Source organism: Pezoporus occidentalis, unplaced genomic scaffold (genome assembly GCF_034315485.1).
Source record: "Pezoporus occidentalis ecotype Australia unplaced genomic scaffold, CSIRO_AGI_Poc_V1 ctg54, whole genome shotgun sequence".
In the NCBI taxonomy this organism is placed as follows: Eukaryota; Metazoa; Chordata; class Aves; order Psittaciformes; family Psittacidae; genus Pezoporus; species Pezoporus occidentalis.
In genome coordinates this window covers 4,672,390-4,691,533 of record NW_026915877.1, presented here as the reverse complement: position 1 = coordinate 4,691,533, position 19,144 = coordinate 4,672,390, and the positions used below count along the sequence as shown (strand labels likewise).

The following is a 19,144-nucleotide window of genomic DNA, read 5'->3' as shown; positions in this document are numbered from 1 at the left end:
AGGAGTAGTATGTCCCATCCCAGGGCAGGGCACATGGGCTGTCCTCCTCATCTCTGGCTTCCCTAGCTGCTCTCTCCAAACCCCACACAGCCAAGCCAATAGAGCAGGGAAGGGATGCAGAAGGAACAGCCCCTAAAGGGAGGGTGCCAGAGCCCACCACAAGCAGGCCCCCAGCCAGCCCCCATAAAGACAGTGCCTGCAGGCTGCTCCTGTCAGCCCAACCCTAGCCTGAAGGGCTCTACCCACAGCCCACAGCACTCGAAGAGCTTCTGGGCTGTTTTCAGGCTGAGCACAGGTTTCCCCTCCATTAGATTCAGAAGCTCCTAATTATGGTCTTTGGATGTACATTTTGGATGACTCTCCTGAAACATAACAGCATTTCACCCACGACAGGCTTTTTCCCCTTCTTCCTGCCAAACAATTTCATCATCGAGGTAGTTAAAAGTAGTGAAGGTCTGATTTTGTTAACACACACAGCTAAAACAGCTGTCTTCTTTTGTTTAAAACTCACCTTTGCTTGACAAATGAAACCAAAGCAGACATGTACAAAGGTTTTAAGCAGAAACTGTAACTTTTTTATGTCACCCATTAAAACCACATGAGCCCTGCAGCCAGTAGGAAGCAGCAGCAGTAGGCTGCAAATTGTCCTTCTGCCTGTGGATGAAAGAGCAAACCTTTCCTGAGGTTCTTCCTCTGTAAATGAACCCCACATTTTGTAACCCAGTTACAGTTTGCTGCGAGCAACTGTTTGGGTAAGGCCGATTTGCTTTGGGATATTACTGATGATTGGATGCTCTCTGCAAGTACACACCCTGCTCCCTGCATGCTCCCCATAGAGTCCCTTAGGTTTCAAACTTCCAAAAAGCAAAAGAAACAGAGTTCATCACAAGGAAGAAGTCAAGATGATGTGCCAATGAAGTCTTTTGCAATAAACAAGCATTGGTGCTTTGTGATGACAATGACTGCACCATAAAGCCATTTAAGCCATTTGGAAATGCAATACTATGGTTAAACCAGTTTTCCACCTCCAGTAAGGAGTGCCACCTTCAGAGAGCTATCTGTGCCACTCCCCACACAAACCTTCACAGAGAGGTTTTGGGGAAGAAGCTTCAAACTATGGTCTCTCAAAATAACCGTATTTAGTGGACCAGTGCTGAGGGCACTGCATCCCTCCTCATCCGGATGCCTGTGTTGTCAGCAGAACCAGGGCACTGCTACTTCTAGTGCAACTAAGATTTCATCTAAACACTCCTTTTGCTTGGTGATTACAAGCTTTGGCTTGACAAGCAACCTCTGCACTGACAACAAATCTAGCAGGCAGGTTGCTGATGGGGAGCTTTGCCGTAAACACTATTTGTAGTTGTCAGCATTAAAAGCAGTTTGCCATCCACACCTGCCACCCCTGCACACATCCCAGCAGCACCTCAGCCCATCTGAACAGCACAGTAAATCACATTACTTCAGAGCAAGCAAACCCCGGATAAGCTGCTTAGAAAAAAATAAGTGCCCTTTAGCACTCTGAGCACAGAAATTATATTAGAAGTGCCTCTTCTAGGGCTTGCGGAATACAGATAGGAGAGGTTTCAGGGGTATTTAATATGTTTTTTTTCTTCGATTGAAACTCATTATCCCTTAGGTGACCAAGTACATGAGGAAACACCTGGGAACAACCTAATGGGAGCTGAAATGTTTAGTAACCCTGCCCCCGTTGTGCAGTGCTCTAAATAAAGAATAGTGAGCATTAAGGTATCCAGGACAAGTAACAGGTATCCATGGAGAAGCCAACTGGGCATTTTTTTCACATTTTGAGCAGACAGAACATCTGCCAGAGGCAGGTACCCTGCTGAATATAATTTAAACTATAAATAAACAATACTTGGGAGGTATCAATTGGCTGCTGATAAAAAATACTGACAATATCATTAATAATTTATTGAGGGTAACAATCCAGATGGAGTCTGAATGGCCAGTTGATCTGACATGTTAATTAACAAGAGGAAATCATTTCTCACATAAAAATAATAGCTAAGACTTCAGTACAACAGACAAAACACTCTCTTCAAAGCCAAGCACTCCCCCTCACTTCGCTGCTCCACAGCAGCCTGGGGATCAGAGACCCCATCTTTGCCTAAGAAATATCGGCCACTGCCACAAAAGTGTTTTCTCAGCATAGCTTGAACACCTTCTGAGGAAAACCTGCTCCCTCCCGATTACAGAAATGTGACGGAGCGCAGGAAAAAAAACATTTCTGCCCCCTACCCAGCTGTGCAAAAATCAAGAATACCGTGTATTAAGCTGTAAGGCAAAGGGGAAAACAAAAAAAAAAAAGGGGGGGGGGGGGCAGGAGGAAGAAAATATGAAAAATATGAAAAAAAAAGGAAAAGAAACAAAAGAGGAAAGAGAAAAGTTACAAAAATAAAAAACAGAAGGAAAAAAATTAAGAAAAAATGGGGGGGGGAGGAAAACAAAACAAGAAACTAGAAAAAAAAAACAACATAAAAAAGAAGAAAAAATGGAAGAAACTGTAAAAAAAAAACCAAACAAAACAAAACAAAAAACATTCTTGCCCCCCCCCCCCCCAAGCTATGTAAAAACCAAGACAAACACATATTAATCTGCAAAAGGAAAGTCCATGTAGGTCTTTATAAATGTAAAGAAAGTAAGTAAGGATTACTAAGCTCCCAGTATTACCAAGGGGTTCAGCATTCAGTTAAACACAAATTCCCCGTGTTGGCAGGACTGCCAATACACTTTACTTGCCACAGAATGTGGCAGCTTCCATTTCCTCCTTTGATTCACCACTTCTTCCAGGTCTGAAGGAGAAAACACATTTCCTGATGCTTCAAGCTCTGACCCAAACCCTGGGCATCCCTGAGGCTGAGATGACCCACAAGCCATCCCACAGGCACTGGCCTCTGGGATTTCCCTTTCAAAATACACTGAGCTGGATATCACAGAATCACAGAACGGTTTGGGTTGGAAAGGACCTTAAAGCTCATCCAGTTCCAACCCACCTGCCATGGGCAGGGACACCTTCCACGGGCAGGGACACCTTCCACTAGACCAGGCTGCTCAAAGCCTCGTCCAATCTGGCCTTGAACACTGCCAGGGATGGGGCAGCCACAGCTTCTCTGGGCAGTCTGTGCCAGGGCCTCACCCCTCTGACAGTAAAGAATGCCTCAAAAGGGAAGATATTTCCTTTTTTTTTCCTCACCAAGTTTTGGAGAGAAAAAGAGAAAAACATGCACCACTTGCTGCCATGAGGACACCAACAGGTCTAGCCTTGTTGTCAAAGCCAATGGCTTAAAAAAATAAAAAAGGAAGAAGACACAGCATCTTTTATGTATGGCAAAGCCAAGAGAACAGGGAAGGTTCAGGCTCATTTCTGCAGGCCATTGCTTAGGAAAGGAGTCTTTGTATGGGTCCTGGTGGGACACCAGGAGCAGCACCCAACACCCCCTGCCTGGCACAAGATGTTCAACAGAGTCAAGCAACCCTCAAGCATCACCACCTCCTACAGCCCCAGCAAACCATCAGAAACCCCCAAGCATGGGAGGTTGTGCCGGAGCCTCATACAGGGCAGGCAGACAGAACTGCAATGTTGTCACTGAAGGCTGTAACAGACCCTGCCTCCCAGGAGAGGTAGCATAGTGGTGCAGAAACCAATCATGGGCTTTTGGAGAGCTGTTCTCCATGCAGAAAACACACCAGGACACCTAGCTCTGGAGGGTTTTTTTACATGAAACAAGCAAAGAAACAAACAATGTAGTAATAAAGAGATTGTAACTCCAGGTAAGTGCAACCATTATGCCTCAAATGACATCTATGTGACGTGGGACACAAAACACTACATTTAATAAGTTTAATAAGTTTTAATAAGTTCACTACACACAGTACTTTTAAGGAATATCTAAAACTATGAGTAAATAATTCATAATTACACTAAAATATTCGGCAGTATGAAGAAAGGAACCTCAGTCTTAGTGTCAAACATCCACTTTATCATATTCTCCTAATTCCCCTGAATTACATTATCCTCTTTCTAATAAATTAACTCTAGGAAATATGAACCCGCTACCAATGGTACTATGCCTCCACTTGACCATGCATCCTAAACACACCCTTGATGTGTGTTGGGTACCACCCTGAGTCATTGCCCTGCCACCAAGCATCAGCAGCAATAAATTGCATTGAGTGCCAGCAGCAGTCTCCCTGCCTATGGGGTGAGGAACGAAACAACTACCACTCCCACACTACAGCTGGGCTAAACAAAGCACATCAGAACAGACTGCTTTGTGACAGGCTTGCAGTCAAAAAACCCAGAATAATCCCTGGGAAGCAATGCAAAATGTCACTCCAGTCCAGCGTACCAACTGGGCAGATGAATTGCAAATGGTTTCAAACCAGTTGCCTAAAGGCGCACTATTGAAACAGAAAACTGCACATGCTATTTCAAGGAACAATGATTTATTCATTTTACTAAAAACTTCATTCTCAGCATTCATTTCTTTATCATTTCTATTCCATGTAAAGGAAGAAAAATTAATATTCTACAATTTGAGTGACAGGTATTTATCTTTCAACTACTTGATTTACGCTAAGTTGATTTTTTGAGTATAGCCTAAATTTGCCATTGCTCCCCAGCCTTCTGCAGATTTACAGAATGGAAAACCCCAGCAAACTGTGATGCAGCTTGTGCCTGTCACCCCAGGAACATTTACGATTGTTTTAAAAGGGCAAAATGCACATGTAACATCTTCCCCGCTGTGGTGAGCAGCGTCTGAATGTCCTTCTGCTCGAGGAAGCTCAGCACTGCAGGAAACATAGGGCAGCAGCTGCAGCAGGAGCTGTGAATATGCAGGAGGAAGCAAGCCTGCTGCACATCCCCTGCCTCAGCAGGTGCACATCTGGGGAGAAGAACTCGAAAACTGCTTTGCAGCCTGAGAAGATGTCCACATGTGCAAGCAGAGGATGCATACACCCTGCCCTGCACACAGCGTGAGCAGATTCATGTCAGCATTAAGCAGCAACTGATTTCCATGTTGTAAGTGTATTTTCAGATTACGAACCGAACAGGAACAAAAATTTGATGGGTTTCCTCCCCTGTGGGACACATTAGCTTACATGTAAACAGTGCACAGGTGTTCACAGGGTGCACAAAACAAATTTATTAACATCAGATTTTTAAAACGAGATTTGTCTGACACGGCAAAACATTTCCTTTGCTTGGCTTGCTGTGTGAGCTGGTATCTCAGACAACAGAGAACTCGGGGGAAAGTTAATACTGAATGAGCAGTATTGTGCTAAGTCAAAAAGACAATATTTGGTGTTGAAAACCATGCTTAGCAGAAGGTGGATGATCTGGGACACATCTTAAAGGGTATCAAACCAGCAGGCATATAAATACCAAACACAAACCTTCCCTTGGTCACAAACACAAACAAAGCTCTCTTTTCAGAGAAGGAAATTAATGGTGAAAAACAACACTGTGCATTAAAACAGAAAAACCATACACTGCATTCAGTACCACACTCACAACTAACCTGCTGACTCCAAACCTTCTCCTTGTGCAACCGGCCTTTGGAAATTTTACAACTAACTCAACTGTTAAACATAAAAAATAATTGCAATCTAAACCTAAAAGACAGGATTTTTGTGGCAAACAGAAAGTACTCGTTTCCTGAGACACCACAGTAAATCTCTCTTTATTTCCCAGCAGCGATCAGGAAACACTCACTGGTTCATTATTTTTCTTTCCCAGCTAAGTATCTCAAAGACATACTTTAATTCTGTGAGCCCCATGATCAGCACTCATCATTTCCAGCACTGAAATAGTTTCCAAATGGAATTCCAAACACTAATACAGGATATGTAGAATGCAGATTTTATTTCCCACTTGCAGATCTTGCCTGCCCTCCCAAAGAGAAGCATGTTCTTATTTGAACAGGGCAGCTCTAGGGATTCATTTGAGCTCAGATGATAGAGAGAAATGGGCAGTGGGCCATCCATTTAGTCTATGACTCACCCAGGGGATGCCCAGCATCCTCGCCGGGACTGTCCCAGCAAAGGCACTGCAAGATAAAGGATGACCCAAGCTCCACCATCCTCCTGGGGAGTTCCAGCTAAAAGGCTATACAGAATGGGTTCTCAAGGGCAACGAGGACGAGTCCATGATTAATAAAATGCAGTTCAACAGGGAACAGAGTCAGCGGAAAATTCTTCACCTTAACTAAGTTTAATGGATTTAATTTCATTCTTTCTGCCTTTTCAAACAGTCCTGCCTGCTTTTCCTCCCCTTCTTCTTCATCCCAGAGGACTCTTCTCTCTATCCTTCCCACAGGGAAGCAACAGCCCTGAAGGGCAAGACCCACATCCCCTTTTTTCTCATTTCATTTAAGAGCCTAGGTTGGGAGCAGCTTAGGCTGAGTTTAAAAAGGGTGAAATGCAGCTACTTATATTTTATTTTCCTCCAGAATGAAATAAACTCTAGACACTAGCTATGTATTTTTCCACCAAATAAACTATTTCTACCTAAAGCAGAAATTAAGATACATACAGGAAAGCTGGAGAGGCACTTTTGCAAGGGCCTGTAGGGATAGGATAAGGGGGAATGGCTTTAAACTGACAGAGGGGAGATTTAAATTAGATACGAGGAACAAGTTCTTCCTTGTGAGGCCCTAGCACAGGTTGCCCAGAGAAGCTGTGGCTGCCTCATCCCTGGCATTGTTCAAGGACAGGTTGGACAGGGCTCTGAGCTACATGGTTTAGTTGAAGGTGGGTTGGGACCAGGTGATCTTTAAAGTCCCTTCCAAACCAAACCATTCTATGATTCTACAATTCTATATACAGAAAATATCACAGAGTGCTTTATGCAACGTGCATTATCGATATGTTTGGAGACATTATTAACAATATGCTACGCAATTATCTTTTACTGGCACCACAAATCTTTTTCCTACTTAGTCCTGGAAGCTGAATTCTCACTAGTACTCAAATTATTTTAAAGCACTTGCCAATGTCTTGGGACTTTATCTGATGCCTTCCCAACCATACCAAGTCACGCCCACTAAGCTAAAAATAGGGGCGGGTGGGTGGCCCTTCAGAAGAAGGTGGCAACTTCAGGTATCTCTGGGCATTCCTTCCCTGCCTCTAAGGCATGGCCTGATTTTGACTGAGTAGTTATGAGAGATGCTGGGTTTGCTTGGGTGCAAACAGCATGTAGATAGATGGGCAGGCCCTGTCCTAGCAAACAAACATCACCCTCCTGCGCTGCAGTGCACATGCAGACAGGACTGGCATGTCTGCAACATTTGAAACAGTGGGGAGGGTGGGGTGTTAAATCTCATTTTTAATCTTTCCTGACACTTCTGTGAGTTAGTATAGTTTCAATATCAAGGTTTTGCTATGAGGAAAATCTAAAACAGAACAAGTTTTAAGGGACTTGGCTGGAAATCAAGAAAGAAAATGTATTTCTGCACCTAATGGAAGAAACAGACCTTCACAAGAGCCTTCTACCTTGGAGGTTAACCAAGATGTTTAAAAGCATAGGTTTCCTCTGCACTCTACCTTTCAACTCACATAACTGACATGCATAAAAAAACCCCATCTTTTTGGTGAGAGGCCATAGAGGCCTACACCTCTACTTCCACGTGCTCTTTGTTTCTATGGCACAGACATGCACATGCAATCACACACCAGCAGCTAAAAGGCTGCCACTAGGACATGGCATCCCTTTGCAACCTGCCAATACCAAATACACTAAATACACTATGTGCTGCGGACCACAGCTTTGTGCATCAGCCAGAGGTACCACCTCATTTACCTCTCTACAGTACTGAATTTACTATACTTACATACTTATTCATATGTTACATATATACTGATATGATATATTAATTATATTACATTATCACACTATGATCTGGCCCAGTATCAGCCAACAGAATGACCTTATAAGCATAAAAAAGCAGCAAGAGCCTCTTAGACTAATAGTTGAAACCCGTCACTTCAGCAATTTCAATGTAGAATAAAATACCTATAAAATTTTTACTGAACTAAAATGTCCACATAAGTGATTAGGCAAAAGTTAAAGAGAATTGAAAGTCCTTGTTAATAACCAAAGCACATAGAGAAGAACCACTTATTTTCTTCTTGGGCATACATGGGCATTTTTGACAGTTCAGATGCATCCTGGAAACACCTAAAGAGTATTTCTGAAGTTTCTCATTAATATTAAAATTAAATTGGCACTATCACTCTTCCCAGTAGCAATGAGAAATCACATAACAAATGTAGGAGGTGTTGGAAGGTCAGGCTCCCTTCTTCCCCCTTTCCACCATCACGTCCTTCTAATACCCTTAAAAGAAAACTGCTACCTGATTGATAGCTCTTTGACTAAGAAAAACCTAAGGAAACTCCACGCAGCGCAGACACAAACCCTCCTACAATATCTGTGGGCAGATCACTCTTTGTCATTGTATGAACGCTAAATTTAGGAAAACCCTACTAATATTATGATAGTACAGCTGTATGCCAAAGGGCTGGGGGCCTAACTAACACAGAGTATGGTCTCACCTGCACATGCCCTTCTGAATTAGGACAGTTTACTTGAAATTTGTGTGTATATACTATGACAAACAGAATGATGTAAACTGTAAGCTACAACAGCTATGCTTGCAAAGATAACAGCAAATTACAAACCTTGATCTACGAGGACCAAATGCATCCGAACAGAAAAGGTAAGAAATGGTTCATCTGACTGCTGTCACTTTATAAGACCTTCCTGGGACAGCCTCTTGCTCCTACAGATGTTCAAACAGCTAATTGTGTGGAAGGATAAGAAGAGGTTTGTGCTTATTTACATGAATGAGTTAGGATTTGAATACTAGGTCTTGCTAGGGAGCGCTCAGTAATGAGCACTTTGTGTCTTCACAGCTGACCTCTCAGGCAAAAAAGCAAAGATCTTTGGGTTTATAAGAGATAAGATTTAACAGCAAAAAAAGCCATATGAAGATTGAAGGATGCTGATGCTCAGCAGTGTCTGTCCAGAATTAGCAAGCAATAAAAGGCAGGAATTTTTTAATTTGGAAAATATGAGCATTTCTGGTTATGTGAAACAAAGGAAGACTGCAAAGTACAAATTGCTCTAACCCCTTGGTTTGCATCAGTGAATACTAATTAATCCTGGTTTACAAACTGAAGTCAAGCTAAAAGGGCTTCACCAAGCTGGCTACCATCTGCAAGCCTTTCCCAGGAACTATTGGTATTTCCAGTTTTGCTTTTCACCCTTTCGTATTATGAAATCCTTTTGCTGATTTGCCACCCCTCTGCTCCTCCGCTGCCTCAGAAGCTGAACAACGGTGAAGGCAGAGCCCATGATGCTGGAGAAGGGGAAGGCAGGGGATGGGTAGTTATACCCCATCAGGCCAACTTCAAATCACGGAAAAACACTGCACAAAGTAATCAAACAATTTTCATCAGCTAGAAGACAACAAGGTTGTAAGCAAGGGCCAAAATAGATTTGTCAGAGCAAATCAGGTCAAATGGACTTAATTTCCTTCTGAGGCAGAGGAATAGAGCTGCTGAGTAGGAGGGAACTTGACTGCCTGCAAGAATACTATTTTTATAGTTTATTTTTCAATACTATTAACAAACTAGAGGAAAAAATAATGCAGATGCAATATATGAGTAAATGGCTAAAAAGTGCAGCTCTTCGCAGCAGGAATACATTTGCTTCATCAATAGAAAAGTGAAGATTTTCCACTTATTTCCCATTAAATTCCCTGTAAGGCGACATCATTGCTGGAAACCCCAGCCTGATCTCCAGGGTGGTCCCTCCTGCAGCACTGCCACTCAGAAAATGCCTCCAGCCTTTACACTGACCTCACCTGGGATTTCAGGGGCTGTCCAGGACCAAAGGGGTTGAGTTGTCCCCCCTCAAGTCCCACTGGGGAGTCAACACCCCAGAATCCTGGGCACTGGGATTTACAGCTCCTGACACATACTTGTTCTGCACAAATACAGCAACAGGAACAGGCTTGAATTAAATTAGAATAAATTTAGCGCTCAGCCCAGGAGGAGCTCCTCTTCTCAGGGCGAAACTGCTTGGTACTAAATGGAGATCTGAGGACAATCCCATACTGAAATACCATGGAATGAGCTATTCTAGAAAATACCGACATGGCAAAACCAGTCACTGAAATTATGCTCACACTAGAGACCATGTTGCCCAAGGCTCTGTCTAACCTGGCTTTGAACACTGCCAGGGATGAAGCATTTACCATTTCTTTGGGAAACCTGTTCCAGTGCCTCACCATTTAAAATGTTTCCTGAACTAAGATAAAAATAGCCATTCTCAGACTAGTAGTTTCAGTCTTTGTTCAAGTTATTTTGAAGGAACATTCTTATTTAAGATATGTCATGCTCCACTTCCACATTTGGCTAAACAGAATGTCCCTCAGATTCATGGTGGCTCAAATTCAGATCCTGGCACAACCCATACGCGTACGTGAGTTGAACAGGTCTTCAAGCCGATCTTCTCACAGATCCACAACAGCATCCTTGTGACTCCAATACCAGGGCTACTGCCAGAGCCTTTTTCTGTCCAGAAATACAAAATAATCACTAAATCATTTATAAAACTCATTTGAAGAGGCAGTGATGGTAAGAGGATGAATAAAATGAAAACCTCCAATTTATGCTTATTAACTAGAAAAACAATAGATGAGAAACAAAACAATCTGAGCACTGTAGTTTCCTTAATCGCTCATGAATTTCTCAGAGAGGAGCACTTTGGTCTATATTTAGCAAGCAGTGGCTCCACATCCCTGCCCACTGGTGAGTTTACAGGAGTGAAGCATTCCCTGCCTGTCACTGCAGCATGAGAAAGCAACACTCCTCACAACCACATTGCTTTTGTTCCGTGAGAAATTCAAGCACTTCATCTTCCACACTTTTCCAAACAGCACTCACACAACACCTTCAACCTGCCAGAGCTTGGCATGTGTGAACACCATTCCCCAGCCCCACCAGGGAGATCCTGTCCCCCAGCACCCCATAACCCAACCCACACGGCTCCAGCTGCAGCAGGGACAGAGTTCCCATGCTCTCAGGGAATCTGGTATTCATATTTTCCTCTTTAGATACATTTGATTTCCTGGAGGCATGGCACAGATTTGTATCAGAGATCAAGTTTTAGTGCTTCTGAGTTTTCTCAATCATTGCACATGTCACTCTCCCAGAGATTACTAGCTCTTGCTTAGCCCTCCAATACTTATTCAAGGAAAATATTGATCTACATGAGCAGACTGATGCTACAAGGCCCGTCTGTGCCAGCACACACGGCACAAGATCAGCACAAGAAGTGCTCAAGGAGAATGTATTCTGTTTGATTAAGCGCGAACAAGTATTTTTTGCAAAGACATGACTTCTGATGAATCACCAGTTATTCAGATTATATATATGGTGAAGGGAAAGCTCCTGCCGAGCTCCAGCTTAAAACTGCTATCATTTTTCTCTCATATATCTCCAAAGAGATCTCAGGGGGAGAAAGGAGAAAGATCCACAAAAGCTTTCTGCATTGAAGCTCAGTACTGTGGGAAACTGCTGTCTTATGCAGGAGGAAGGATGTGTTACCCAAATTTCAACGGCTGCAAGTTATATAAGGGTTGTAGTTACCAAAACTGTTCACTCCCAGTTGTGCCTCCTTAGAACCAGCACATAAACCACTACACATTTGCTATATTTTCATTAGCATTTAAAAATGGGGTGGGTTTTTTTTTCCCTTTTTTGGTCCAGCTGGGCCCTTTGGCTGTGCTGCACCTGAGTAGCAGCTGCAGGAGGGGCAGCAGGTATCTGAGCCATGAAGGTCCAAATTTCAGCACATGATCACTTAGCGACAAGCATGTTTGCCTCCTTGACCACCAAATACTGTTTTTTTCCACTAACAGATATTTTCTATAATGGCAGCACTGGAAAAAGATTTGCTGAACTGCTAAAACCACAAGATTTTTAAATCAGTTTTGTATCATTTTTAGGTTACACTTAGAAAAAAAAAAGAGAAAGAAAAAAAGCCACTTTCATGACGCAGAACTCCTGAATTATTTTTTTGCTGTCACTTCCCATCTAACACACCTTATTGATGTCTCAACTCATATTCAAAAGCTGTCTAGACATCGTCTTCAGTAACCAGGTCTAGGTGGCCCGGCTTAACTAGTGGAGTTGGACCAGATGACCTCCGGAGGTCCCTTCCAAACTCAGTGATGTTTCAAATCGGTGATATTTTGCAGAGAAGTGGTTCAGAGTGATGGTTTCTAAGCAAATTCAGTCACTGAGTTATTCCTTGTGAAAGCTGGCTTGGGTTTCCCAAGACTCTGGCCCCCTCCCACCAATGCAGAAGGCCAGGACTCTCTCATTCTTTGCCAGAGAACATAATGAAGAGGTCTACACCACATGTGCAGGTCCATGCTCCATCAAACCCAAGCTAGAGGTGGCTTTCTGCCATTCTCATGCAGGCAGCAAATCCAGAGTGAGCAAGGGCCCATCCAAGGTCAAGCAACACCAGTACACACGATGCTGCAAGAGTCTGTGCTGGACCTTTGCGTTCCTCACTCTACCTCTCTATCCAAATTTCTGCCCTGTCAATACAATGAGATTGTCTGAACACCTTACTAGCTTTTGTGACCTCGTCACAAAAGCTAGTAAGACAGTGAAGGAGAGGAAGAAGATGAACCTAGGTATAATTCATGAACTGTACCAACCATTGATTGATGCAATATTTTGATTCTGGTTAGCTCCTCCACTAACTCCAGAGTATTTTCCCTCCCTTTTGTCCCCTGCCCACAACACTTTGCCAACATTTGCACACACCCCACACCCCACCCAAAATACATATGGTAAGATAAAAATAGAACAACTATACGTTCTACCTTTAAAGGTGCTAAATTTGTACTGAGCTTTCTTTAAAGCTAAGCGACCACGAGAATAACACATAGGAGAAACATCTTTAAATGGCTATAGAAATTATCTATATCACAGCAGTCTTCAGATTTGTATTACAGTTCTTTATTCACTCAAGTTGTTTTAGTTCTGAAATCGTTCCCCTGCATCTGTTTCTGAGGGAAATCTTTCCGTGGAGACCCACAGTTACATAATTCAAGCTATTCACATTTTTAAAAGAACAGTGGAATATGCCTTTGATTTCATCACTATTTATTTAATTAGAAAGCCTGGCAGGCTGTTTGATTTCTTTAATCAGAAAATGATCTTAAAAGTTTTCCAAAATATCATTTAATGAGTTTCGAAAATGGATGCATATACCATTCCTGCCAGGTTTCTGTATATTTCAGGTTCTTATTAACTGTTCAAGTTTTTTCAGCCATTTCAGCAGCTTATCAGTAAGTCACAGGATAATACAGCAATTGTAAAAAGCTACATGCTCCTAAATGCATGCAGAGGTAAAGCCCCAGAAGGGGAATCTAACATAACAGTCAAAACCTGTTCTCCCCATGAACACCATCGTGAAGGTTTGCTGACAACCGAGCTTAAAATCCTCCATCACAATAATGTGAAATCAGGACAATAGTTTTTGAAAATAAATGCTTTGAGTGTTCTTCAAAATTATATGTTATCATAATAATGGAGGGGTTGAATATATATCAAAAATAATCCTAAATGGTTACCAATTACCCTTATGAATCATAACCATCTTCAGATTCTGAAAAGCCATTTGAACATCTCAGCTGTGAAACTCTCCCCTTGCTGACTGACACTCCAAAAAATGGAAACAGTGCAAACCCCAGAGCCAGACCTGAGCATCCTTGGGCATTCCCAGGGAAAGCTCTGGGGTCTGGTGCTGGGCGTAACCTCAGAGCACTCCCCATGCAGGAGGTTTAGACTGTGGGCCATACAAATTAAAAGAGCCAGGAGCCATCCATGAATGCTTACCTCAAGTATCTGTGGCCCCTAAAACAAAATCTGTTTGTGAGGGAAGGTGAGGGAAGGCGAGGGAACAGGAGACAGGCTCTGCTGAGCTCAGCCCTGCTGCTACCCCCAGGAAGGACCAGAAGGGATCAGCAGACCCTGGCTTCCTTTCCTCTAGGGATGTGCTAGGTCCGCTTCCCACTTTCCACGTGTTATTATCCCAACAACCTAAAAGCTGTATGTAATTAAGGAGGGTAAGGGAAACATAAGGAAAAGTCTTCTATTTCCAGAAATTAACGTTTCAGTGATGAGACAGTAAATTATCTTAATCAAGCTGGGAGGCATCTATGAGAAATCATTTTTATATGATTTAATGAGAGAAGGCATCAGAAATGGTGATTTTAATCAGTCAAGTGGGATTTAGAAGCAAGAAGATCCTGCTTAAACAACTCGTTAAGACTTCTCAGAAAAAAAATCTTTACTGTCTCTGCAGACAGTCAAAACAAAATTTATTGTATATATTTACTAATTCTCTAAACCCCTTGGTAACATTGCATATCAAAAGTCAACCGATTAAAGAGAAAAACAAAGTTAAAGGAAAAAAAAGTCTTCATAAGCACTTGCTAGAGAAAAACAAGAGGCTCTGAGTTTCTATCAAAAGACAGGGCTGACTCAAACCAAATGCTATTAGGACTCGTAAATTTCTATTTATTATAAATCCAATGGCTATATTAAAGTGAGAAATACTCAATACCTTCTAATTCTTTTCCTAATTTGTAAGGCACTTGCACCCCAGCCTGCACCACACAGTGACAGCAGAAGACTGGAACAAGAATAACATGGAAAATGGCAAATTAAACAGGATCCTTCAAAAGGGCTTAGCCTCAATTTGTACTGTCCTGACTTAATCTAACCACCATGACATGCCTCCCAAACGCTACCTCCCATGGCACTCTACAATCCCATGTCATTGCAGAATGCACCAGTACTGCTACATCTATTTTGAAATCATGATTTATAGAGTAGTTCAAGGTTAAGACATTTCAAAACATGTCAAGATCCCTGAATCCACCCCACTGATCCTTCCAATGACTTTAATTCTCTCTTATTTTTCTGTTGAACCAGAAGTCTGCTTTTATTTTTCATAGGTATTTCTACCTCCTTCAGTTCCAGACTAACAAACGGCTGCCTCTGTCATGTCAGTACAGAGAGAAGAAGTGTTAACAGTATACCATGAAATAAGTATTTTTTGTTACTTATTGTTAGTCGCTTGCCATCCGATTTTGATGATGGGAGCAGAAGATCTCTGTAGGACAGAGGAGATATGTGGACTCTTCGTTAGGGACTGTAGGGGTAGAACAAGGGGTAACGGGTTCAAACTTAAACAGGGGAAGGTTAGAGTGGATATAAGGAGGAAGTTCTTAACTGTAAGGGTGGTGAGGCACTGGAATGGGTTGCCCAGGGAAGTTGTGAATGCTCCATCCCTGGTGGTGTTCAAGGCCGGGTTGGACAGAGCCTTGAGTGACACGGTTTAGTGTGAGGTGTCCCTGCCCATGGCAGGGGGGTTGGAACTAGATGATCTTAAGGTCCTTTCCAACCCTAACTATTCTATGATTCTATAGTTCTATGAGTAGCTTGGTTCTTTACAAAGGATATTGCAGATCTGAGCACAATTCAGACACAGGAAATAATTTACTTGAAGAAACAAACAAGGAGCGCAGGCTGAAAGCACCTAGCTCTCTCTTAAATCTCTAAAAGTTAAAGAACTTGGATGAATACCAAAGCCTTTTCCACTAAATATGCTACAAATTCCCATCCGCGAAGACACAGGCAGCCCAGGCAGCAGCAGCTCCCTGCGGTACCTGCTGTAGGAATATGGTAGTGGGGAGCAAACACAGCAATTCCTCTGTGCCATGTTTCTGGGGTGGGTAAGAAACCAATTTATTTCTATGGTATTGATGCTCTTCATGGCAATCTTACAGAAAGATAAAGTAAGACAGCAACTTTAGAAAACTGGCTGTCTCTAAGGATGCTTAATGACTATGTGCAGAAGCCATGTTATTTTATGAGATCCCCTGAACTGGTTGTCAAGTCAGGAGACGTGGCACAGGAGCCAAACAGCACATCTGGCACTGGGAGAATGTTCATCCTAAAACTGCTGCTGTGCTCAATACACAGCTCCCCACTTGGGACTGAAGACGCCTGAGTGAAATCAACTGCTTTCATGGGGAAACATTAGAGCTGGTGTGCAATTTTAAACTCAAAATATAGATCACAAGCAGGGTTTCCCAGCCCTAACAAAGAAGGATGCCTTGGTCTGCGGCAGTACAAGGATAGAGCCGTCACGACATCAGCACAGGAAAGAGCACATATCGCTACCAGACCTCACTTTGGCTTTTGCACCTCATCTTTGGAAAGAAACCAAATGCCAAAACTCCATCACTCCATCACTGTACAAATTCATCCATTTTCATCATGTTCTAGTACTGAAATACAGTCTTCTGAGTTTCAAAATCCAATTCCATTTCAATTCAACTTAATGATACAAAATGATGATGATTTTTTTCATTGATAGGAGGGTAAGAGATAACCACTACAAAGGCAGCTTTATAGACTGAAAGTTAGAAAGTTACACACACTGCATTAAAGGTCTCTTTTACTTCTGGGATGTGAGAGAAACCCATTATAAAAATGGGGTTGTACAAAAGAATTGCTCCCTGGAGGCTGCTGTCCCATCTGCATAGGTTTCACTTAAAATAAATGCTGCTCCCAGTAGGATTAACAGAACATTGTAATTGTATTTCAGAACACAAAATGTAAGGAAGCTTATCCCACACCAAGACAGAACCTGGAAGGCAGGCAGGGTACCTGAAGTACCAGCTAGGCTGATACCAGCAGCATAAATGATCTTGTACATAACTCAACCTTCCTCTCCGCTCAGCCTTGGCTCTGACTTCTGGCTGGTTCTTCTGGGTTCAACTGGACCAGACACAAAAAAAAAATCCTAGAAACCCTCTCCCATTTGGTTCAGACCAAACACTTGCACCTGTAACTTCAGCTTAATGTGCAAATCAACCACAGTCTAATTAATCTTCCTCCAACCTACTTCCTACAGACTATATATTCATCATCCCCAGGATTCTCCTGACCTACATGCAGATTCATCAGACTCACCCCCAGTACCACCACTGCTCTTTCTCCAGACAAACACAATTGAAATTCATTGGAAAAACCTTTTCAAATGTATAACCTACTCACTGACTTCCTGAGACAAAAAAAAAACAACACCAGACATTGTTTTTACACCTAACCAAAACCAGCACCCTGGTTTCTCAAGTTATTTCTGTTCTTTCCGTGCCAGCAGACATTTCAGACTTGTACTGCACCCCTGGCTGGCATCACATAAACACAACAGCAAGGGCTATCCTACACCAAGAAGGAAGAAAGCAGACTGAGTCTCTTACTGGATTTATCTACAAAACATCCAACAGAGCAAGCTGGAAACAGTTTTATCTTTCTAATAATACCCTTCAAATTATTGCTTCTATCTTGCAGTAGTGGTGGGTTGTTAGATGCAAACTCTAAGTTAAGATAGCTTAGATGGAAGATTTTTGCAACATATTATTTCCACAAAGAGGAGAAAATTGTCTTGCACAGCCATATGATCAATGCTGAGGCTGTTGTCCCCTGATCTTCAGTCCAGCTCCAGCAGCCAAACGTCACAGCACCATGCTTAGCTTCTCAGAAAACTACCTCTGAATCAAATCCATTTTTTGCATTAGCAGAGGTATTCAGGTACATAACCCATGCGAAACACACCCCATTTTTCTTGATCTACTGCGTACACTCCTAAACACAAGTTGCCCACGTTTGTATAGGTATGTCACTGCATGTTCCCAGAGCTAGACTGCTGTCTTGCCAGATACATTTTAGCTTTCAACTGACTGACAGGGCAGATTCCTAAAGAATCTGCTGAGAGCACCAACATAGAGAGATGGGTCCTGACTTTCTGCAAGTTTTAACTTACTAAACATCCAGCCTTCCCCTCTTTAAAAAAAGGACATGCTGTAGGGAGGACTGCACCTTCCGTTGTGTGTGGTGCTGTCTTCCCTCCCTGAGCCAGGGAAAGCTGCCTGCTAGAAACCAACAGGAAGAATTGCTGCAGCTTATACAGACCCCTGTGCTTGTGCCAAAGGCAGTGCCACGAAGGAAGACTTTTTGTCTCCTCACCACCTCCATCTTCATATTCACATGTTCTTGCTATCACTGATACTGATTCTCCTCCAGTCCAGCTGCCCTCCAGCTCCAAACTCTCCTCCTCCCTCATTTACTCACATATTTAAAGACTTTTTTAACTTAAAAACCCTTTCATCCCCCCATGTTTTATCAAGACAGAGCACATTTTGCTCTACTTTACCCAGTATTCATCTCATCTTATAAAACTCGGTCCCAAAATGTGCAAGTTTATATGAGTTAGGCTTTACAGATCCAGAAAATACCTTTTTTTGTTGTTGGTGGTGGTATGCATGTAATTTCTAAGCCAGAAATATTTGCAAAAACATATTCAAAAGTATACACACACACCACTTTGTTTTGAAATTCTAAGGAGTTATTTACAAAGTACCTTTTCTTCAATTGTTTGTGTTTTAAAACACTTCTGCTAGGAAAGAGGAAACACAAACACCTGGAGTCCTCTTGTCTGCATGTCAGCCCAAAAATCTTTATATGAGCGAGAAAACAAGAGAGTTTTTCTTGAATTATCAGGGAGTGTTTCTTGAAATATCAGCAGTGTTTCTGGAAGAGCGCAGGCAAACAACCCCTGCTGCCCTCAGTCCCTCTTGATACCAGGCTGAGTTACGAAAATGCTGCAGCCAGAGGTTCTCAGAAGTAGCCTCCTGCACTAGAAAAGCAGCACAGCAAGGAAATGCTGGGAAACCAGCATATGGACTGAAAATCTAAGATATTCTGAATATTCCCCTCTGAATATTCTGAACGGCTGGCAGCCCATGCCAGTGCTGCAGCATCACAGGCTGCCAGGCAATGCCACAGGGTGCATAGCACACCGACCCCTCTGCAGCATCCCCACACCACTGAACCACAGCGAAAGTTTTTCCACCTTGCCAGGAGCGCCAAAATGCATCACCTTGGTAACAGACACATTGCCAAAAATCCCTCGAACATTTTCACTTTGTAGGAAAAAACAAGTGAGGCCATCTCAAAGCAT

At 42.6% G+C, this 19,144-nt stretch overlaps 1 protein-coding gene across 2 annotated transcripts in view; it reads right to left on the bottom strand.

The window, feature by feature from the left end:
• The window catches only part of KCNJ3 (potassium inwardly rectifying channel subfamily J member 3), a 53,113-nt gene that overhangs the window by 27,702 nt on the left and 6,267 nt on the right, over positions 1-19,144 (bottom strand). The window contains exon 3 of one of the 2 annotated variants that reach the window (XM_062637826.1): positions 14,267-17,673. The exons of the other annotated variant lie outside the window; for it this stretch is intronic. Coding sequence (XP_062493810.1) covers positions 17,654-17,673 — 20 coding nt within the window. The 3' untranslated portion in view covers positions 14,267-17,653. Of the gene's footprint in view, positions 1-14,266; positions 17,674-19,144 lie in introns of those variants that run through there. 2 annotated transcript variants of the gene reach the window in all.